Source organism: Sus scrofa, chromosome 7, assembly GCF_054392235.1.
Source record: "Sus scrofa isolate SSC_HxYL_T2T_F1_AM1 chromosome 7, Sscrofa_HxYL_maternal_Yorkshire_Landrace_v2.0, whole genome shotgun sequence".
Classification (NCBI taxonomy): Eukaryota; Metazoa; Chordata; class Mammalia; order Artiodactyla; family Suidae; genus Sus; species Sus scrofa.
Genome location: NC_139389.1, coordinates 100,095,196 through 100,118,699, shown reverse-complemented (window position 1 = coordinate 100,118,699; position 23,504 = coordinate 100,095,196). Strand labels below are relative to the sequence as shown.

At 44.2% G+C, this 23,504-nt stretch overlaps 1 protein-coding gene and 1 long non-coding RNA gene across 4 annotated transcripts in view; both read right to left on the bottom strand.

The window, feature by feature from the left end:
• FNTB (farnesyltransferase, CAAX box, beta) overlaps positions 1-10,403 on the bottom strand; it is a 77,374-nt gene extending 66,971 nt beyond the window's left edge. For 2 of the 3 annotated variants that reach the window (XR_014809071.1, XM_021098185.2), the window contains exon 1: positions 10,201-10,403. Coding sequence is in view for 2 of the 3 variants with exons in the window: in XM_021098185.2 (XP_020953844.1) it covers positions 10,201-10,344 (144 nt within the window). In the remaining variant the exon portion in view is untranslated. 3 annotated transcript variants of the gene reach the window in all.
• A 3,447-nt stretch (positions 10,404-13,850) lies between these two features.
• On the bottom strand, positions 13,851-20,441 carry LOC102168171 (uncharacterized). The gene is made up of 3 exons (XR_002345982.2): positions 20,330-20,441; positions 15,599-15,705; positions 13,851-13,992 (listed from the first exon to the last, which is right to left on the bottom strand). It is a non-coding gene; the product is annotated as an uncharacterized LOC102168171 (long non-coding RNA).
• Positions 20,442-23,504: the final 3,063 nt, after the last annotated feature.

The following is a 23,504-nucleotide window of genomic DNA, read 5'->3' as shown; positions in this document are numbered from 1 at the left end:
AAGAAATCTAACACTACATTGCCTTCTTTTTCTTCTTCTTTTTTTTTTTTTTTTTTGTTTGTTTTTTTACCTTTTCCAGGGCCACTCCTGCAGCATATGGAGGTTCCCAGACTAGGGGTCTAATCGAAGCTGTAGCCGCTGGCCTACACCATAGCCACACAATGCCAGATCCAAGACATGTCTTTGACCTACACCACAGCTCACGGCAATGCTGGATCCTTAACCCACTGGGCAAGGCCAGGGATCGAACCCACAACCTCATGGTTCCTAGTCGGATTCATTAACCACTGCGCCACAACGGGAACTCCTACATAGCTCTCAAATCAGAGTAAGAAAGGAAGAGGAAAGAAAAGGAAAGATGAGAAAATCACCTTCAATACAGGGATCCTAAAGCATGTCCACTTTCCCTGGCCTTTCATTTTATCTTGAATTTCCATGTTTCCTTTCCATTCCAAAGGAAGGGACTATTCTATTCTAGTTAATCTCTCTTTTCTGCCTGAGAGTCCCCAAGGCAAGGTAGCTACCAACTGGTTACAATGCAAAGAGTGATTAACAGCACAGTAACAAGAGATCATTTTCTCTTGCATAAATAGCAGAAAGCCCATAGGTTCATTTCCCTGGAGCACAAAGCACACAGTTTGTGACCATGTTCAAGAAAGTGATAAGGCTCTCTTGGGAGGAGGATGACATCCTAAAACATCTGATCGGTTTCATAAACACTGCAAATGAAATGTTAAAAGAAAGACCACCAAGGGTTAGTCACCAGAAAATTTAGTCCCAAGGGATCAGCTCTTCAAAAATTTTAAACAGCCTGAAACAAAGGAACTGATTCAAAATACACACACACACAGAAGATAGAAAAAGAATCTTGGGGAAACAAAAATAAATTGGATGTTAGAGTTTATTAGAAAATTATTATTATTTTTTTTAAACTTTGGTCCTGTTTTTACAGTCTTTACCTCCTTGAAACATTCTTGATTTTTTTTTTTTTTTTTTGTCTTTTTAGGGCCGCACCTGCAGCACATGGAGGTTTCTAGGCCAGGGGTCCAATTAGAGCTACAGCCACTGGCCTACACCAGAGCCATAGAAACGACTGATCCGAGCCACATCTGCAATCCATACCACAGCTCATGGCAACGCCCAATCTTCAACCCACTGAACAAGGCCAGGGATCAAACCCACAACCTCATGGTTCCCAGCTGGATTCGTTTCTATTGCACCACAATGGGAACTCCAGAAAATTATTTTTAATTTCTTAAAAGTGATATGATTGTCCTTGGGTAGAAGAAAATTATTCTTGGAGTTACTGTCATGGCTCAGCAGTTAAGGAACCCAACTAACATCCATGAGAACACGGGTTCGATCCCTGGCCTTGCTCAGTGGATTAAGGATCCGGCATTGCTGTGGTGTAGGTCACAGACACGGCTCGGATCTGGCCATGGCATAGGCCAGCAGCTACAGCTCCGATTTGACCCCTAGCCTGGGAACCTCCATATGCTGCAGGTGCAGCCCTAAAATGACAAAAAGACAAAAAAATATATATATATATACATATTTTAGTATGTGTAAATTTTATCTCAAAAGAAAAAAAAGAACTGTAAATAGATACTGAATTCTAGTTAATGACATGCAACACTAAAGTGTTTGAGAAGTATATGGTTGTCTATAATTTGTCATGAAATTCATTAAGAGAGGTGTTTATCATCACTATGCTATAATATTCAGTGATCCTCTTTGAGCAGTATTTTTTATTAAAGAATTCCTAACAGTTCATGCATATATGAAAACTTGGTTTAGGGCAGAGATGGGAAAATCCAGTATCAAAGGAAAAAACATGGACTATGATAGATGTTGCTGACAGAAAAACTACCTTCCTAGATCACACTCTAGAAATAAATAAACTCCTGGTTGATTAAACTTAAACATGAAAAACTTGAGTCAAGTCACTAAAACAACAGACAGGAGAGTATCTTCATATTCTAGGGATAGAGCAAGACTTCAAAAAGCCCAAAGGAAAAAAGACAAGTAAGAACATAAACACAAGCAAAGTTAAAGGCAAATAAGAGCCTAGGGGAAGATACCTGGAACATACTTTTCCCAAATTAAGGCTGCTGACCATACCAAGTCTTAGAGAGGGTATAGGCAAAAGAGAACTCCAGTACACCACTAATTACCGCTTAAACTGCTGGAGCCACTGTGAAGGGCAACATGGTAGCAGATACTAACACTGAAAAAGCACAGACCCTTCAACCCAGCAAGTCTAAGTCTCCAGTACAGATATACCTAGAGGCCTGCCCTCACAAGCCTCTTTGATGGGTTAACATAACTGTTGGTCCTAACAGTACATCTCTCACTTTCTCTAGTCATGAGGCGCTTAGTCACTGAGGATACAGCAAAGGGGGAACACATGAGCTCAGAGTTAAGTCTACAAGTATATCAGAATAAATGAATGAATGAATAAATAAACAAATAAATAAAGGTGTTCTCTTGTGGCACAGAGATCCAGGCATTGTCGCTTCAGTGGCTTGGGTCATTGCTGGGGCGTGGGTTTGATCCCTGGCCCAGGAACTTCCACATGCCATGGGTGTGGCCAAAACTAAACAAATGAAAATATAAACAAATAAACAAACACAACCATCTAAGAAGTTTACTCCTGCCTCTGACAGGGCAGAGGCTAGGTGCTTCTAGGTTCAGAATAGTTTTTAAGTTTGCTGAATTTAGGTTATACATATTGAGGAGTCCTCGAATATGCCATTCCAAAAATACTCCTCTTTGGCTTACAGATTATTTTGAGCTAAAGGCCACTGATAACCAGATGAAGGAAAAGCTCTAAAAACAAGGCATTAAGTTTTTTTCTGTAAAGAGGCCTCCTTCTCTGTACCCAGAAGTGGTGAACTCCTAATTCTTATCAATGGAGAAGGCACTGACTTAAATCTGAATAACAAGCTTTACTAAACACACCTTATTTACCATAGTTTTCTTGGACCTTTCCCATGAATTGTCTCCACAACCCAGAAGCCCAAAACACTTTGCCTTAATTTTAGACTAAGATGGTACCTGAACACAAGTTCTAACTACCCTTTTGGATAACTCATTTGGGGGTGCTCTCATGTGTACATATACAGCGCACATATTAATAAACTTCTGTTTATTTTTCTCTTGTAAACCTGTCTTTGTCCAGTCTAACTTACAGGGCTCAGCTAGAGAATATAAGATGAGTAGAGGAAAGGTTTATTTCCTCCTCCTCTATTTATGTATATAAATGTATACCCACATATCTTTATATAATATAAACTAATATATATTAGTGTGTGTATAGCCTATGTACATGGTATAAACTAATACATATGTTATTTTGTAGTTTCCAATGATGGAGAGATTGTGTTGGGATCTAGTGGCCAGAGATAAAGTGACAACATCCAGGTCCCCAAGACTTAGGTGCCATGGCAATAAATAAATGCAGACCTAACCACCTGCTTGTCTTCTCAACAGCTCTGTTTAAAAGATAGCTCATGGGGTAGTTCCCGTCATGGCGCAGTGGTTAACGAATCCGACTAGAAACCATGAGGTTGCGGGTTTGATCCCTGGCCTTGCTCAGTGGGTTAAGCTGTGGTGTAGGTCGCAGACACGGCTCAGAACCCACGTTGCTGTGGCTGTGGCGTAGGCTGGCAGCCACAGCTCCGACTAGACCCCTAGCCTGGGAACCTCCATATGTCGTGGAAGCGGCCCAAGAAATGGCAAAAAGACAAAAAAAAAAAAAAATAAACAAATAAATAAATAAAAAATAAAAGATAGCTCATGGGAAGTTCCCATAGTGGCTCAGCAGAAACGAATCCGACTAGGAACCATGAGGTTGCAGGTTCCACTCCTGGCCTTGCTCAGTGGGTTAAGGATCCAGTGTTGTCGTAAGCTATTGCTGTAGGTCCAGATGCAGCTTGGATCCTGTGTGGCTGTGGCTGTGGTGTAGGCCGGTGGCTACAGCTCCAATTCAACCCCTAGCTTGGGAACTTCTTTCGTGCAGACCTAAAAAGCTCATGGAATTTTTCTAGAAATCCAATCAGAAGCATATAATAATTTCCATTCATAGCTGAGGGGTAAAAAACAACTAATGCATTTGCTACTTTCTCTTTCACAGCTTCTATCTAAAGCAAATCTCATGATGCACCAACTCTCATATCATGGACCATTACTTCCCTTCTCCCTACATTCCCCCTTCTCTCCCAGAGGAGGATCCTTCCAGAAAGCAGATTTGCTGCCTGAGACTCATGCTAATGCTGAAATTGCAGTACAAGAATCATTAATAGATTACATATAAAACAAGGATTCTTCCTTAAAAAAAATGATCCCTTAGAAAAAGCAAGTCACTTTATAAGAAACCCTTACAAAATACTCTTGCTGTGGGGATTTCTTTCAAATCTTTATTTTGAATACAAAGCACCAGTTGGAGTTGACACAGCCATCTAAAGCAACCTCAGTCAAGGTCTGGTTTTGGCTGTCTCCAGAGGTTGGCTAATGGCATCAATGAAAACAGACTAATTCAACACAGATTCAATTCCTGGGGATAAGAACTCACACTTCCATGTGTAAACTGCCACTGCAAACCCTTTTAAAGATCACTTTAAAAGGTAATAAAGAGGTTGTGAAGATCAAAGATATGCACCAACTAAACATACTGTAAAAGAATTCCAATTGGAACTTGTGATAAAATATTCAATGATAATATCTTCCCCATATTCAAAAGGGATAGTATCTCAAAAAACTGAAAGTGTGGTCTGGAAAGACATATTCACTGATTCAAGACATAGCTCCAGTGATAATAAAAACACTAAGGTCAAAGATGGAGGTGAAGAGTTTGAAGGCAAATGTTTTATGAATATGAGAAGAAAAAACAGTATTTATATGTTATTGTGATTTTAGGTATTTGGCTTGTTTACATATATATATACATATATATATTGCTTTTTATCTTTTGCCTTTTTTTTTTTTTTAAGGGCTGCACCCATGGCATATGGAGATTCCCAGGCTAGGGGTCAAAGTGGAGCTTCCGGCCACGGCCACAGCCACAGCCATGCCAGACCCAAGCTCCGTCTGCGACCCACACCACAGCTCACAACACCACCAGATCTTTAACCCACTAAGCAGGGCCAGGGATCGAACCAGCATCCTTGTGGATACTAGTTGGGTTTGTTACTGCTGAGCCACAATAGGAACTCCCTGGGGGACTTTTTAATGGGCAAAATTGGGAAATTCTGCTATTTGCACTTTCTTATAGTTGGACAACATTGTATATGCTGAATTTAGTAACATAAAGTTGATTCACATAGCTGGCCTACTGACCACCTAACATGCAGAGCTTTGGTCAGAAACATAAAAAAGGAGTTAGTTTGACCATATATAGGGACTTGTTCCACCTCCATTTCATAATCTGTCAGAGACTAGGACCTAAAACAAGTCAACAACAGGAGTTCAGGAATCATTCCTGGATCCCCAACATTCCTTCCTCCAAGATCTGCAGTGTCACAAAACCTGTTATGTGCAGCCAGCTCTTCAGCCTGGCTCTCCATGCCACCCCACCCTCCCACCCCCACCCATCCACCCATCCAGCTGACCTAATTCCCTACCACAGCCAACCCAGTAAGTCTTCCCTCTGAATGGCTCTTCCCACTGCAATGGCTGCCTCCACTAATCTATTCTTCACAGCCCAACCTTGGTCCCACATCCTCCAAGTTGTCCTGACTGCCTCAGTCCACAAGAGATCAGCTTCCACTCCCTGAAATTCTCATGCAATGCAGTCATGATTTAGTACTTCATTACTAGTACTAATAGCTCTTATAAGACATTACTAGTACTTATAGCTCTTATAAGACATTCTGTGATTACGTCAGGCATATTGTTTTTCCCTCTAAAAGAAAACAATTTTGACTAAGACTAACAATTCTATCTTTTTTGTTTGTTTGTTTTGTCTTTTTGCCGTTTCTTGGGCCACTCCCATGGCATATGGAGGTTCCCAGGCTAGGGGTCTAATTGGAGCTGCAGCCGCCGGTCACGCCACAGCCACAGCAATGCCATATCTGCCACCTACACCACAGCTCATGGCAAAGGCGGATTGTTAACGCACTGAGCAAGGATCTAACCCGCAACCTCATGGTTCCTGGTCGGATTCATTAACCACTGCGCCACGAACTCTAAGACCAACAATTCTAGATTCCCCTCAGAGTTGACCGTCACTTGACTGAATGTTGTCTAAGGACATCATGCCATCTCCAGTGGAGAGTGCCTTTGTCCCTGTTCAAGGGCAATCTAAAAGAAAACCACAGAGAATCACAGAGCATTTGCAATGGGGTGACTGCACGTGGCACATAAAAAGGAAGACAACCACTAATAACACAAATAATACAATAACACTTTGCTTTCTGCAGTCATAAAAGGGTCTCGGAACATCAAATTCATCAGCTTGCCAAGAAACAAAAGAGTGTGTCGAGACAGAGGCCTTCCAAAGATACCCAGGATCTCACCACTCCTCATTACCTCCTCTACCACAGCCCTGAGCAAGGCTGCTATTACATGTCACCTGCAGTACTGAGCAGCCACCTAACTGGTTTCCCTGCACCCACGCTGGCCTCCTCACAACCTACTCTCCACAGTGACATAAATGTGCCTGTTAAGCTCAACAGATTGTGTCAAAACCCTCCAGCCGTGGATCGGTTTGACTCCTGGTAGGAAACATATGGCAGATGCAAAGTGGGTGATCTGAGGAAAGTTAATAACACAGGGTTAGCAACACAGGGGTACTTCACCCCCTCCAAGACATGAAGGTGTGAAGAGAAGGAGTGGACAAGGAGACAGCTCCATGAAGAAGGCACCTGATAGGAGATGTGACCTGAAGTCTAGAGATACTCGAGCCCACAGTCCTGCAGGAAGGGAATACATATGTGAATCTCATCCTTCCCCCTCTCTCCGCTCTCAATATTCCCCAAGGCCAAAGGCAACCAGAAGCTAGAAAGCAAGATTGCCAGTCAATGCAGGTCCACCTCCTGGGCACATCTCCAGAGCAGGGTGGAGTGGAAGCCCACTGTGGCTCAGCAGGTTAAGAACCTGACATAATGTCAGGATTATGTGAGGATGCAGGTTCGATCCCTGGCCTCAAAAGTGGGTTAAGAATTCAGCATTGTCGCAAGCTGTGGCAGAGGTCGCAGATGCAGCTCAGATTCAGTGTTGCTGTGGCTGTGGTGTATGTAGGCTGTCAGCTGCAGCTCTGACTGATACCCAGCCAGGGAACTTCCATATGCTGCAGGTGAGATCGTAAAAAGAAAAAAGAAAAAAAAAAAAAAAGAGGGGTGGAGTGAATCCATCCGGGGGAATAAGTGAAAGCCACTCAGCCAGATGGCTTCCCAACTCGATCAGAGTATCTGAAAGAATAAGATCCAGCCTGATTTCCTATTCTGGTTGCTAACTTCACAATTCACAGTGGCTCTCCACCCACCAGGCACACCCCTGCCTCAGGTCCTTTGTCTGCCGGAATGCTTTCCCCCCAGATCCACACAGGTCTTGTTTCCTCATCTGCTTCAGGTCTCAGCTAAAACATCACATCAGCAGAGGCTTCCCTTACCACCTTATATCAAAACCTCCCCTGCTCCCACCCCACCCATGCCTGGCACATTCCATCTTTATTTTTCTCCACAGCACTCCGCTCTAACACTAAGATAGATAGATAGATAGATAGATAGATAGATAGATAGATAGACAGACAGACAGACAGACAGATTAGATTTTTTTCCCCTTTTTTAATTGACTGCCTTCCTGGCCTAGAACAAAAGCTTCATAAAGGCATCAACTTGGCCTCTTTTGTTCACTCCCTTATGCCCAGTGCCTAGAACAGTGCCTGGCACAAAGAAAGCACTCAAGTATTTGTTGGGTGAATGCAAATGAGTGAATGGAACAGAAGAACCAAGAGCTAAGGACTCTTTCCACTGTTTAAAGGTTTAACTATTACCAAATCACTGTTAAACAAATGAATAGCATCCTGATAATCAGGAAGCCTATGACAAGCATTTGTTTTTAACTGGCAATGGCACAAAATTGAGCTGTCGGTAAATCCCTCAGAAGAAAAAGAATTTTCAGTCAGAACCAAAAGAATAACGGCAGTGTCTTCTGTAAACAACTCCTAGCAAGGTTGTTTTTTCTTATGATTATATCATCATTAACCTACAAACCAAGTACTCCTCTAAGCCTCAGTCTTCTCATCTGGAAAATGTGTAAGGATTGAATGATACAATGTATGGAGAGCATTTACTGGGTATGGAACCCAAAAAATGGAGACTATAATGATAATTACAACACTGAGGCAGCCATGAGGATTAGATACTATATTATCTTCCTATGATATGGAACTGTTTATCCTAGACTTTTAAAATATGAGCTGGAATAATGATATGGACAAGAAACACAAGATGCTCTACCATCTACCACATAGTTGGGCCTAGATTTGAAAGACATCCTATAGCACCAATGTTCCATATCAGAACCTAGTTTCCACACCTGGCCCAGACCTTGGGCAACTCTTTTGCAGACCAGCACCTTGTTGCATCCTTTTCTCCATGGCTTATTATACCTAAGCACTTAGAATATAAGTCTTTCCCTGATAGGAACTAACCAAGGGCATTCAACGGAAAAAGAACAAAAAAAGTACTGCACGTAAAAAAAAAAAAAAAAAAAAAAAGAGCAGATGCGTAAAGCTCTTTGTAATGCTCCCGTTCTTGACTTGCCCCTCAAATCATGGAAGTTTCTGTTCCGCTCTATAAATTAGCTCAACTTCTGATTCCCTCTTCTCCACTAACATCTTATCTATCCATAGCTTTATGTGCTAGGTCCATTCTGTTAGCTACATAAGAGGTGATCCCATAGTCTTAGGAAGGATAAAAAGAAAAAGGCTTGAACTGAATCAACTCAACAACCCATCACTTAGGAATATCACAAAGATCCTGTCGCCTTTTCACTGATGGGAGATTTCTTTGCAATCTTTTGCAAAAGACTTTTTTGGAAGGACACACTGGTGGGAAAACTAACCTGGGAAACTAGAATCAAAGGGTAAGTTTCCTTTCTACCCTAAAACCCACGAAGCTCAAATCTCCAGTTAAAATATTCCCTCTGCTACTATGTGCATAAGTGTATATTCAAGCCCTTGTTTTTGTTATCATAGTCATAATTATACAATATAATAATTATCATTACTAATTTTGCCAAAATCGAGGCCTCCAATCTCAGGTATAAAAATCAAAGCAGGTCCCTCCAAGATTAAATCTGGAGACTGATGTAACTATGAGGTCTTATTTTAGGAAGCAGCCTGATGCTTATTTGTTAGTGCTAAAAAGAATCCTTCTGATCACTTCCCCTAAAGACAGATGGGTAAGCACTTCTACAGTAACTAACTTGGGAACAATTTCAACTGGGGAACAAAAATAAAGTTCACTACTCATTCCCCAAACACGTTTCAGTGATAGGCTCCATCTACTTCGAGGCCTCAGTGAATGGCAAGTAGTCCAAAATTCATACTCTTATTACAGCACTTTCCAAACTTTATTGTTTTCCTGTTTGTCTTCTTCACCAGGCTGTGGGATGCTCAAGATCGGGTCTGTTTTATTTCTTTCTATTTCCAGCGCTCAGCATTGTGTCCAACACATTGCTGGTGCTCAAATGACTGACTACTAAAACGCCCAGCCACGAGGCAGGCCTCAAACATGGCAATGTGGGTCAGAAATTAAAAAGACCATGGAATGGCATGTCTGCAGTCTGGCCACTTTTTTCCCCCTCCAGGTCCCAAAACTATGCGTTGAGTGGGGAAAGTGCACTATCCATCCGAGAACCTCCAAATGCCTGGCAGAATGGAGTGGGCTGTCCGACCCGCTCGGGCTGCTTCAGTCCTTCACAGAACAACATTCTGTCCGCTCCCTAAAGCAGAGGGGACCCAGGAACTGTCCTCTACCTCCAACCTCGACAACGACCCCTCCCCAACCTGACCCCACAAACACTCCACTACCCTGCCCAAGCCTGGGCGCCCGGAGCTTTCCAGAGGGGAGGAGCCGCAGTGCACTGTGGGAGCTGTAGTTCCCCGGTGAGTTCCACGCCGGGGCTGCCCTGAGGACAGCACTCCCGCTCCCAGAAGCCCCCGCGCGGGCGCCTCGCCCAGTCAAGCCACCTCACCTGTTCAATGGACGTGACTGTTTCCACTGAGTCGTCCTGCAACCGCTCCCGCGCGTGCTCGGGCCTCAGACTGTACAGCGGCTCTGACCAGACAGGGGAGGAAGATGGAGGGCAATAGTAGGTGAAGGAACTCGGAGAAGCCATGATCAGGAAAGCAGCGGGCGGTGTATAGGACTCAGCTTCGTCAAACAACAACGCGTATTGAAACTCGAGCGGGCTAAGGCGCTACGGGAAGCGGATAGAGTCAAAAGATTTTGAACGCGAATCGCTCTTGCCACCTACACGTCTCCAGTGAGTGAGTCACTGGGATGCTTCCGCCCCCCATTGGGCAGAGGAGCTGCTGCAAGAGGCTCTGTTTCTTGGCGCGCGAGGAAGGAATTTAATTTCACTTTCAACATTCTGCTCATTCTCACGTAATTGTTATGTTGGTAGTTCGAGTGCCCAAGAACCCAATGACTGTAACTTTAAAAGCCTTTCTGACAGCTCTCCTGATTGCCTCAGTCATGCTATTAGGAATAGAATTATTGTGCGCCTTTGCGTACATGATAACCGTCCGGGAGACGCCAGAAGCTTCTCCAAAAAGGACATGCTATCTCAATACTCAGTGATGGAGGGAAGGGGCACTGTAATTCTCTCCTATCCCGTTGAGGGTGATAGTGCAGTACCAGGAAATAAAATGCAGTAGAAGGAACAAGTGTAAGTGAAACAACCAAGAAAGTATTCACTCATTTATTCAGCAATTTTTTTTTTTTTTCTTTTTAGCGCTACACCGAAGGCAGGCGTATGGAGGTTCCCAGGCTAGGGGTGGAATCTGAGCTACCACTGCCGACCTGCACCACAGCTACAGCAACGCGGGATCCGAGCTGAGTCGGCTACCCACACCACAGCTCAGGGCAATGCCAGATCCTTAACCCACTGAGCAAGGCCAGAGATTGAACCCACATCCTCTTGGATGCTAGTGGAATTCGTTTCTGTTGTGCCGCTAAGGGAACTCCCCATTCAGCAAGTTTTAATAGAGCACCTACTACATGTCAGGCAACTGTGCTAGGCTCCAGGAATATAAAAGTGAACAAACAAGATCCTTGCCCTTGGGAAACTTACAGTCTAGTGGAAGTGATAAAATTAAGTGAATGAACACAATAAATACATGAAGATTTGTGATAAATTGTATGAAGGAAAACAACAGGATCTATGAGAGAAATTAAAGGAGGAGGGGACTAATTAGATTGGGTGGTGAGGCCAAGCCTCCCTGCAACATGTAAGCGGTGACCTGGAGGATGATAAGGAGCCATCCATGTGAACATCCTGGGGAAGAGCCTCATAAAAGGAAAGAACAGCAAGTTTGAGAGAATATTCCACAAATACACTCGTGTGTTTGTATTAATTCTGATATTTAATAATGGAAAATAATATGATAAAAAGGATGTGTGTATATATATATATGAAATACATATGAATGAAAAAGTATATATCTATTAGAGATATATGATTGGGTCACTATACAGCAGAAATTGACTCAACACTGTAAATCAGCTGTACCCTAATAAAAAATAAATTAAAAAAAATCACCACTGGGGAGTTCCCGTCGTGGCGCATCGGAAATGAATCTTACTAGGAACCATGAGGTTTCGGGTTTGATCCCTGGCCTTGCTCAGTGGGTTGAGGATCCAGTATTGCCATGAGCTGTGGTGTAGGTCGCAGACGCGGCTTGGCTCAGATCCTACACTGCTGTGGCTGTGGCGTAGGCCGGCAGCTGTAACTCCAACTGGACCCCTAGCCAGGGAATTTCCATATGCCACAGGTGCGGCCCTACAAAGACAAAAAAAAAAAAATTATATATATATATATATATATATATATATATCTGATATTTAATCTGAAGGGGTTCTAATAAAAGAAATTCCTTTTGAGTGGGGTTAATCATCAGATATGCCTCCATTAAATTGTTGAAATTGTGATTTTTAGGAAAACCCTGCTACCTTTGGACAAGCAATAGAAGAGAACCTCTTTCAGGGACCACATCAAAAGGACTACACCAAAATTATATCAAGGGGTTAAAATATTTAGAGTCAGGGTGGGGGTTCGAGGAATGGGAGAATATAAGATGATAACAGACTTTCCAGATATACTTGGACACAAGCTCAACTTTCTGCCAGAAGTATTTTATTCTGTTCCCACTCAATTCCATGTCACATGTCTAGGACCCAGGGAACCATGGTGTGATATTTCACAACCAGCCATTCCCCTGTTCTCAGTCTCTGGTGTCTAAGGAAGAGGCTGGGATGGCCTAAGGCCTCAGGTAGAGAAACACCATCACCATATCCATTTTAGAAATACTGTTGCTGCATTAATTCCTGGAGGTACCAGAATATTTCTAAATCTGAGAATAAGCAGGACTGTGTGGGTTAGGATCACAGATATGGCTGCACAACATGAAATGGTCTCATTCTTCCCTCTGTATTGGCATTTTTTTCTGTTTTGAAAAAAAATTATCTGTTAAGGTCTGGTCATATGTAAGAATTGCACTTTTTTTTTTTTTTGTAAAGGGTTGCTCTGGGGGCTAGAAATTGAAACTGAGCTACTGAAAGAGTAGCTGGAACAGTTTTGTAACAAATTATTACATCTGTTCCAGGTGCACCTAAAACAACTGCAAACTGCATTCAGGAAACAGAAATCTAGTTCTGAGCTCCTCCACAGTCAGATGGGAAAGATGTTAATAGGGGCATGGCAAGAGTCTCCTGCAGGATGATGTCTGTTCATGTGCTGGGCACTGAACTGAGCACTGAGGAGATGCTGGTGAACAAACCAGACACATTTCTCAGCCCTTAACGGATTTCATGATTTACCAGAAGAAGCAGACATTACAGAATTGACCACTTTATTGCAGTTGAGGAAAATGGCATGAGGGAGAAAGAAGCACAGGGCATTGTGAGATTGCAGGGGAGACAGAGTAGTCTGGAAGACCATGAGGAAATAAGTTAACTCGCCTGAGATGAAAGGACATCCCAGGCAGAGGAAACTCAGTGACAACAAAATCAAGTGAAACAAGGAATGGAAAATATAAGGAGTTTATACTCTACGTAGCATCAAGAAGATTTTTCAGCCTTGGATAAGCAGCGGCCCACCAGTCGTCCTTCTTCCAAAATGACTCATTCAAGAAGCAGAATGTGGAATTCCTGTCGTGGCTCAGTGGTTAACGAATCTGACTAGGAACCATGAGGTTGCAGGTTCGATCCCTGGCCTTGCTCAGTGGGTTAACGATCCGGCGTTGCCGTGACCTGTGGTGTAGGTTGCAGACGCGGCTCGGATCCCGCGTTGCTGTGGTTATGGTGTAAGCCAGAGGCTACAGCTCCGATTCCACCCCAGCCTGGGAACCTCCATGTGCCACAGGAACAGCCCTAGAAAAGCCAAAAAAAAAAAAAAAAAAAAAAAAAGAAAAAGCAGAATGTACCTAAATATTGGCGGTGTTGTAGAGAATGATGTATTTACAGGAGAAAGTCTCAGTAATAATAACTAATATCACCTGCAGCTTGGACTGCAAATGGTTTGGGTTTATTTACACAAATATATGATTTTTCCTAAGTTAATGCATGAGCTTTTAATTGCTTCTCTATAAAAGAATATAAAATGTGTGCAGGGATATTTTGTACTTTTTTTTCCCTTGTCTTTTTAGGATGGCATCCATGACATATGGAAGTTCCCAGGCTAGGGGTGGAATCGGAGCTACAGCTGCCAGCCTACACCACAGCCACAGCAACGTCAAATCCAAGCTCTGCTCTTTTGTACTTCTCTCTAGAGCAAGAAGGGAAAAAAAAAAAAAAAAAAAAAGGTCTAAATCAACCACTAGAGGGCACTTCTGACCCTAACCCTAGAGTAGCTTCTAGGGTAAGCTTTAAAACTGCTCTCCCTGCCTTACACAAGTCTATAGGTCAGCATGAATTGTTTCTTTTAATATCTTGCACATTTATGTAATAATACATATTTTGGAAAGTTTGGAAAATGTAAAGAATTCATCTTTATCCTGCTAGGGAGTTAATTTCCTCCCTCAGAATTCTCCACCAGCATCTCCTACTCTGCTTTCCCTGTCCCTGTCCCTCCTGCTTCCTGGAGGTAGTGGTTACCCTCCTCTTACCTGGGTCCAATCCCTCCCTCTCTCCTCAGGCCCAGCAATTTTCCTTTGCCTCTCCTACCACATCAAATTGTTTCTGTACTTGATTTTGCCCATCATCCATGAACAGGCTATTTCTCCCTTCTTAGGGGAAAAAGACATTTTTTTTTTACTTGCTTGAGTCTACTCGTCTTTCAGCTACCTTCCCCATTCCTCATTTCCTCTCTACTAATGACTCCAGTTCCTCTCCTCCAACTATCTCTCTCTCTCTCTCTTTTTTTTTTTTTTTTTTTTGTCTTTTTAAGGACGAACCCTTGGCTATGAAAGTTCTCAGGCTAGGGGTCAAATCGGACCTGCAGCTACTGGCCTACACCACAGCCACAGCAACACCAGACCCAAGTCACATCTGTGACCTACGCCGCAGCTTGAGGCAACAGTGAGTAAGGTCAGGGATTGAACCCGCATCCTCATGTCAGGTTCATTACTGCTGAGTCACAACAGGAACTCCTAAATATGTCTTGAAACCATTTCAATCTGGCTTCCCCCTCAGATCTTATCAAGTCCTTTTTGAAAAAAATTTTTTTTTCTTTTTTTGGCTACCCCGTGGCATACAGGATCCCTAGGCTAGGGATCATATCTGAGCCCCACCTGCAACAACTCTGGATCCTTAACCCACTGTGCCAGACTGGGGGTTGAACCTGTGTTTCAGAGCTTGTTCCTGCGCCACAGCAGGAATTCCCCTGTTAAACTTGGAATTGCTAAATCCAAGGGCCGGTCTCAGCCATCATCATCTGACTTCCTAGCGGTATGTGACACAGCTGATCAGTCTCTTCTCTTTGAAATACCTTCTTCTTGTAAGGTCCTCTAGCACTGGCCTTTGCTATTTCTTCATCTCCCTCACACTTTAACTTTGGAGCCCTTCCAGGTTGTTTGTCTACAATCACTCACCTGTGGGCTTAGGCAGTCTTTGTGTTTCAAATACCACCCGCAGATTGAAAACCCTCTCATTTAATCTCCAACCTGGATCTCTCTCCTGAACTCAAGGTCATATCTCACATTCTATCTGCATTTTCGTTTAGGTAACTAAGAGTTGTCTTAGTGTGGTAAGTGTGTCCGCAACAGAGCTGCTGGTTTCCCTTCCAAACCCCTGCCCTCAGCCTTCCCCCCTCAGTTACAGTGACTCCATCCTCTCACTTTCCTCCAAGTACCGTGGAGCCATCTCTGAAGTCTCTCTTCGTCTCACGCCCCGTAAACCTTGTTGAAAACATCCAGAACCCGACCCCTGCTTACCAATTCCGCTGCTGAGGTCCTGATCCAAGCCAACACCATCTGTCACTTGGATTCTTACACTCATCTCTTAACTGTGCTTCCTGTTTCCACTCTTCTCCTAATACAAACTCAAAAGCCAGATGAAATTTTCAGTGTCAGCAAATGAACCCTTCACTTGAAGCCCTCTTTTCTTTCCTTTTCTTTTTTTTTTTTTTTTTTTTTTTGTCTTTTCTAGGGCCACTCCCACGGCATGTGGAGGTTCCCAGGCTAGGGGTCTACTTGGAGCTGTAGCCACCGGCCTATACTAGAGCCACAGCAACGTGGAATCCGAGCCGCGTCTGCAACCTACACCACAGCTCACAGCAACGCCAGATCCTTAACCCACTGAGCAAGGCCAGGGGTCGAACCTGCAATCTCATGGTTCCTAGTCAGAGTCGTTAACTACTGAGTCACCACAGGAACTCCTTTACTCAAATTTTAATACTCTGTCCAGGAGTTCCCGTGGTGACACAGCAGAAGTGAGTCCGACTAGTATCCGTGAGGATGTGGGTTTGACTCCAGGCCTTGCTCAGTGGGTTAAGGATCCGGCGTTGTCGTGAGCTGTGGTGTAGGTTGCAGACGAGGCTTGGATCCCACATTGCTGTGGCTGTGATGTAGGCTGGCGGCTACAGCTCCGATTCGACCCCTAGCCTGGGAACCTCCATATGCCCCAGGTGTGACCCTAAAAAGACAAAAAAAAAAAAAAAAAATACTCTGTCCACTCTCCTCCTTTCTTTTTCTCAACAGAATTTATCATCAGCTGATGGACTTTATATTTTATGTATTTATTTTATTTACTGTCTGTTTTCTTCCCACTAGACTGTAAGCTCTTAGGGCAGGGATTTTTGTATTTTTCATTGTTTATTCTCTGGCACATAATAGGTACTGAGTAACTTAAATGGTTTGAACGATTTCCAGTCACTGTAATAAACATTTGAGTGCTTGTAACATACTGTAGAAAATTATGACAATGAACATAATCCTAGCTTTATCCTTCAGGAGCTCACTAGCTAATAAATACAGAAAATAAACATAAATAAATATAAAGGATGTACACAAAATATAAACATAAAATAATATGTAAATAGCTATAAACATAAAATAAGGCACAATACACATAAAATGCAATGGGAGAATAGGGAAAGGAGTAATTCATTCTAATCTAATAATTTAATATATACTAAAGGTGTTTAGCAATAATATTTTCAATAGGGAGTTCCTCCCATGGCACAGTGGATTAAGAATCCAACTTCAGTGGCTCAGGTCGCTGCAGAGGCAAGGGTTTGATCCCTGGCTCAGTGCAGCAGGTTAAAGGATCTGGCATTGCCACAGCTGCAGTGTAGGTCACAGCTGTGGCTCAATTCAATCCCTGGCCCAGGAACTTCCATATACTGTGAGTGCAGCCATAAAAAAATTATATTAAAAATACATATTTTCTATAGAGCAAATATTCTTCGATAAAGATTTTTAAATTTTATTTACTTATTAATTTTGGCCACACTCATGGTGTCGGTCACGGCATGTGGAAGTTCCCACGCCAGCAAGTGAACCAAGCCACACAGCAGTGACAAAGCCGAATCCTTAACTGCTAGGCCACCAAGGAACTCCCAAGATTTTTAAAGAATTACTTTAGAATGTGGAAATTGTGACATTCTATTTTTTATTCTTATGTCCTGTAGCAATACAATATATACAAATATCGAATCATTTTGTTGTGCACCTGAAACTCATATAATGTTATATGTCAATTATACTTCAATTAAAAAAGGAAGGGGAGTTCCCGTCGTGGCGCAGTGGTTGACAAATCCGACTGGGAACCATCAGGTTTCGGGTTTGATCCCTGGGCTTGCTCAGTGGGTTAAGGATCCGGCGTTGTCGTGAGCTGTGGTGTAGGTCGCAGACGTGGCTCAGATCCCGAGTTGCTGTGGCTCTGGTGTAGGCCGGTGGCTACAGCTCCGATTGGACCCCTAGCCTGGGAACCTCCATATGCTGCAAGAGTGGCCCAAGAAAACGGCAAAAAGACAAAAAGACAAAAGAAAAAAAAAAAAAAAAAAAAGGAAGGGAGGGAGGGAGGAAGAGATCATCCTGTTCCCAGCATCTTGCTTCTTGCTTTCTTCAACTAACGATGATTCCATTCACCATGACATGTCAGCCCACCTCCCTCCTCCTGGTTCTTTCTAACTTCTGCCAGGTCTCTAATTCATCCTAGATTTTCCATCAGCATCAGCATCACCCCAGCAGACACCTGCACCTATTCCTCTGTGAAATTTCAAAAGTGGAGGCTGAGGGAGAAAAATTTTTTTTCAAATCACTCCAAAAAGAGCTGCTTTCGGAATGCAATGATGTTATGGTGCAGAGAATAACTATGAGCTTCTCAGAAATCAATATATCATCAACTACACTTACCTGCATTATTTCATTGTGTCAAATATCAATATAAAATTAATCAATTATATATTATTAATCATTACATAGACTCTACTACTAAAAACCTGTACAAAAGTATTGACTTTCCATCCTGTTTGGGATTTATTATGGTGGAAACTATTTTACCAGCACATAAAAAATTGAAGCCAGTTGAAAGAGCATTGTTCATACTGAGAAATCGGAAATGATTCTAAAAACTGTTGACAGTCAGTGCCAGAAGTGTATACTCCAGCACCTAACAGTGACTCTCGACCTAGCCTGTGCCTTTAAAAATACAGGTTCTCTGGGGCATCACTGCAGACTTACCGAATCAGAATCTCTGGGACAGAGTCCCAGGCATGTGCATTTTTTAAATACTCCAGGAGCCATGCTGATACACAGGTTGGGTTGGGAGCCACTTTGATCCTTCTTTTTTTTTTTTTTTTTTTTTTGTCTTTTTGTCTTTTTACCTTTTCGCCTTTTCTAGGGCCGCTCCCACAGCATATGGAGATTCCCAGGCTAGGAGTTGAATCGGAGCTGTAGCCGCCGGCCTACACCAGAGCCACAGCAATGCCAGATCCGAGCCGTGTCTGCGACCTACACCACAGTTCACGGCAACGCCGGATCCTTAACCCACTGAGCAAGGCCAGGGATCGAACCCACAACCTCATGGTTCCTAGTCGGATTCATTAACCACTGAGCTATGACGGGAGCTCCTGATCCTTCTTTTTATGTAGCAGACATGCTGGCTATTCACTAGAGTTCTGCTCCGGAGTTCCCGTCGTGGCGCAGTGGTTAACGAATCCGACTGGGAACCATGAGGTTGTGGGTTCGATCCCTGCCCTTGCTCAGTGGGTTAACGATCCGGCGTTGCCATGAGCTGTGGTGTAGGTTGCAGACGCGGCTCGGATCCCACGTTGCTGTGGCTCTGGTGTAGGCCGGTGGCTACAGCTCCGATTGGACCCCTAGCCTGGGAACCTCCATATGCCGCGAGAGCGGCCCAAGAAATAGCAAAAAGACAAAAAAAAAAAAAAAAAAAATAGAGTTCTGCTCCCCTTCCACAGGGGAAGTTGCAGCTGGGAAGTGACAGCTCAGCCCAGAGCACCCCCCCACCCCGCCCCTTGCATGCATGCAGGGCCTTCTGACGGAGTTCTGGCCAATGGAACACAGGCAAAAGTGATGTCCATCACTTCCCGGCCTGCCCCTTTAAAACCTTCTACTCACCCTCTATTTCCTCGCCTCCCCGCTTTGGTAGCAGAGAGCCCTCCCTAGGCTGTTAAAATTGAGATTTTTAACCTTTCTAGGGAAGACCTAGAAAGGTAAAATATCTCAATAAAGAGATCTTGGGGAGTTCCCGCCGTGGCGCAGTGGTTAACGAATCCGACTAGGAACCATGAGGTTGCAGGTTCAATCCCTGGCCTTGCTCAATGGGTTAAGGATCTGGCGTTGCCTTGAGCTGTGGTGTAGGTCGCAGATGCGGCTCGGATCCTGCGTTGCTGTGGCTCTGGCGTAGGCTGGCAGCTACAGCTCCGATTCGACCCCTAGCCTGGGAACCTCCATATGCCGCGGGAGCGGCCCAAGAAATGGCAAAAAGAAAAAAGACAAAAAAAAAAAGAGATCTTGGGAGTTCCTGCTGTGGCACAGTGGGTTAATGATCTGGCTTGTCTCTGTGAAGGCCTAGCCCCTTGCAGTGGGTTAAGGATCCAGCATTGCCCCAGCTGTGGGGTCTCAGCTCTGGCTTGGCTTGGGCTCGATTCCTGGTCCAGGAACTTCTGAACTTCCATATGCCTCGGTGGCGGCTGAAAAAGAAAAGAAAAAAAAAAAAGAACAAAGAACCTGGAGTTCCCATGATGGTTCAGTGGAAACGAACCTGACTAGCATCCATGAGGATGCAGGTTTGATCCCTGGCCTTGCTCAGTGGGTTAAGGATCTGGTGTTGTTGTGAGCTATGGTGTAGGTTGTGGACATGGCTCAGATCTGGCATTGCTGTGGCTGTAGTATAGGCCAGAGGAGAGGCTATAGCTCCAATTTGACTCCTAGCCTGGGAACCTCCATGTGCCATGGGTGGGGCCCTAAAAAAAAAAACAAAAAAAAAAGAGAGAGAGAGAGAGAGGAGTCTTTAGGGTTTTACTCCACTGGGCAAATGGTAAAGATTCAAAATGATTTTCTGGACAAATGTTGTGACCTCTTCCTAATGTGTATTATTAGCACTCCTTTCAAACAGCCTTTTTGAAGTTTGCTAACTTATGACTACAGGATCAACTCTTCCCACTCCAGTTGAGTGTCCCAAAGTTTCATTTTCCCTACCTGAGTGTCACTGAGCCCTTCCTCCTCTGCTGTCTTCAAGGCAGCCTCAGACGGTGGTTAGGTATAAAGGCATATGTCTCTGCCAGCTCGCCCTCTCCACTTTTTCCTTGTCATTTCAGAGTCTCTTTGTTTCTCTATTTATGAGACAGAAAAAAAAAAAAAGGATGTAAATGAAAGACAGTACTGAGATAATGGGGTGGAGCAGGATAGGGGAGTCTGTTTCTCCTAATCCTGAGATAAGGCAGAAACGCCTATTTCTGAGCACAGTATTAATAGTCACCCAGAGGAGTTACCATCGTGGCTCAGTGGTTAATGAATCCAACTAGGAACCATGAGGTTGCGGGTTTAATCCCTGGCCTAGCTCAGTGGGTTAAGGATCCAACATTGCCGTGAGCTGTGGTGTAGGTCGCAGACTCGGCTTGGATCTGGGGTTGCTGTGGCTGTGGCTGTGGCCGGCAGCTGCAGCTCTGGTTAGACCCCTAGCCTGGGAACCTCCATATGCAGGAGCAGCCCTAGAAAAGGCAAAAAGACAAACAAACAAACAAACAAACAAACAAAAAAAAAACCAGTCACCCAGAGTTGGAAACTGAGTGAGAGTATATAGGAAGCATAAAGTTTTGCTAATGAGAAGTCCCATGGTCCAGCTGTATTGAGTCCTGTCAGTGGGTTGCCTGTTGGCGCATCCCTCCAGTTAATTCCTCTGTTGTTATAGCAGATCCACAGTGGTGCCTTGCTGGTATTAAATAGGGAGCATGCTCAGTGTGGCTGGGCTGGGGGTGGCGGGGAGTAGTGCAGGCACTTGTCTTCCTGGTCAAAGAATCTATAGAACATACTTAAGATACTGATTCTCAGAGGTTTCTTGTGGGAGAGACATCCAGCAACCATTCCTTGAATATCTCGAAGCTCTACCAAAGTCTGCCCCAGTTCAAGTCGACCCCCACTGTGGAGAATGCCAAAATGTCTCACTGAGTGACCACGGTAAAGTGATGGAATTAAGTATTTTCTTTGCAAAGAACTTGGTTGAAGCAAAGTTTGTGGTCTCCTCTAGTATATGGGGTTCTTTTGCTAACACTGTCCTAAAATCTCAGCTCCATCTCAGAGTGTGTACATGTGTGCACGTGTGCAAACACACACAGAGGAAAGAGAACATCTCTATGATTGCTCTGAAAGTAGCTAGATCAGGACAAAAAAACTAGAAGCTTGGGCTTCTAGACTATTCTGGGTTTTCTTCTTTCTTTTTTTATTTTTATTTTATTTTTTATTTTTATTTATTTTTTGTCTTTTTGCCTTTTCTGGGGCTGCTCCCGCGGCATATGGAGGTTCCCAGGCTAGGGGTCCAATCCAAGCTGTAGCCACCGGCCTACACCACAGCCACAGCAACACGGGATCCGAGCCATGTCTGCAACCTACACCACAGTTCACAGCAATGCCAGATCCTTAACCCACTGAGCAAGGCCAGGGATGGAACCTGCAACCTCATGGTTCCTAGTCGGATTCGTTAACCACTGCAAGCTACTGAATTTGAGGTCAGCCTCATATGATGAAATCTCTTCCATTTTTAATGAGTCTGAGCATTGGTTTCCCTGGATTTGTTCAGGAAACCTTGCTCCCTTTCCTGTCTTATCTAAGGAAAGCCATTTCCTTCAAAGTGAAGTTTCTTCTTGGACTAGGAATTACTTCAGGTGGCATCTTCTTTTCTGTTCCCCCTGACACAAGTAAGCGAAGAGCCACTAATGGTCCCAATTAGGGGGCCTGTGGAGAGTATTGACCATTACAGCGCTGATCAATGGGAAGGCAGCTGCAGTGCCCCACGGGGGTCAGGCTTGGCTGAACCTGCACTCCGAGCATGTGAGGTGTTGCAGATGAAAGTCACAGAAGGGCAGCAGGAGTTCCTTGAAAACATCCCTGACCATTCGTGGGATACACTTACCACCCACATATGCATAGGGAAACCACTGCAGGGTGATTTCTGTCCCTCAGTATTTACTGAGTACTGGGGTTCGGTAATATGCTCAATTGCACAGCGGGTGAATGGAAGAAATGGCACCGACCTCAAGTGGGCCCAACTCTGGAGCCCACCGCACACACCTGAAACCTAGTGTAAATCCCATGAAGAGAAACACACCTGGAAATCCTAACGGTATCCACGGGATTGGTTTTCTTAGCCTTTAAGGCCATCAAAGTAACTGTCAGGTTCAGGATTTTTTTTCCCCCTCTTTATTATAAATTTATACACTGTGCCTGAAATATAGCTCTTTAAGCCAAGTAAATGGACTTTCTGCTTTCCCTGACCTGCTACTGAAAAATACATTCTCTATCCAATCCACAGCCTGAAAACAATCAAACATACGCACTTTTCCATCACTTTTTAAAGATCTAATGGGCTAGACTTGGTCTCCCTTAATACTCATTCTCAGGAATAGGCAATTTTCTAGACTCCAGAGAGCATTTACTTGCCTCTGTCTGGTGCTAACACATTGAGTGGTAGTAAATTAGGTCTTGAAAGAGACCCATTCATTCCTTGGTGCCACTGGTGAGCACCAGTGCCTAGTGGGCTGTGAAGTAATGTGTTGGTTTCCTGAACACCGACCCTAAGCAGCTTAGACCCCAAACAGAGTCTTGCCTGCACAGAACTTTGAAAGGATTGTGCATTTATAAATGCTTTTATGATCATCTCTTTCCAGCCAGGTGAAGGAGGTCAGCAGACATTTTCCCTGTTTAAAGAAAAGCTGGGACAGAGGAGAGGCGATTGGAGGGAGGCCGCAGTCACACAAGGTTATGGAGAAGCCAAATGGCAGAGAGGGAGATTTCTAGCAATACTCTGGAGGCTTCCTGGAGACCGAGGCTCCAAGAGTAGATGGGTGTTTGAATCCAGACCCAGATCAAGGCCATGCAAACAGGGGTGAGCTCAGGTGAGGGCCAGGCACTGCCCTCCGCCCCCAGCGGGCTTCCGCAGGGGCGGCATGCTCCTCTGGCGCGGAGTTAGCAGGGCCAGGTTGGGATGGGATTTGGGGAGAAGTAAGGAGATCTGAAAGCTGCGTTTGGTAGAGGTGGACTGGGTGGGAGCTCGTCCCCGCTCCCCTCCCCCCCGCCCCCATTCAAAAGGTCTGCAGGAAAACAAAAACATTGCCCAACCCTGACCTCTCCTTCCTAGGTCCCAGGTCCAGGCTCAGAG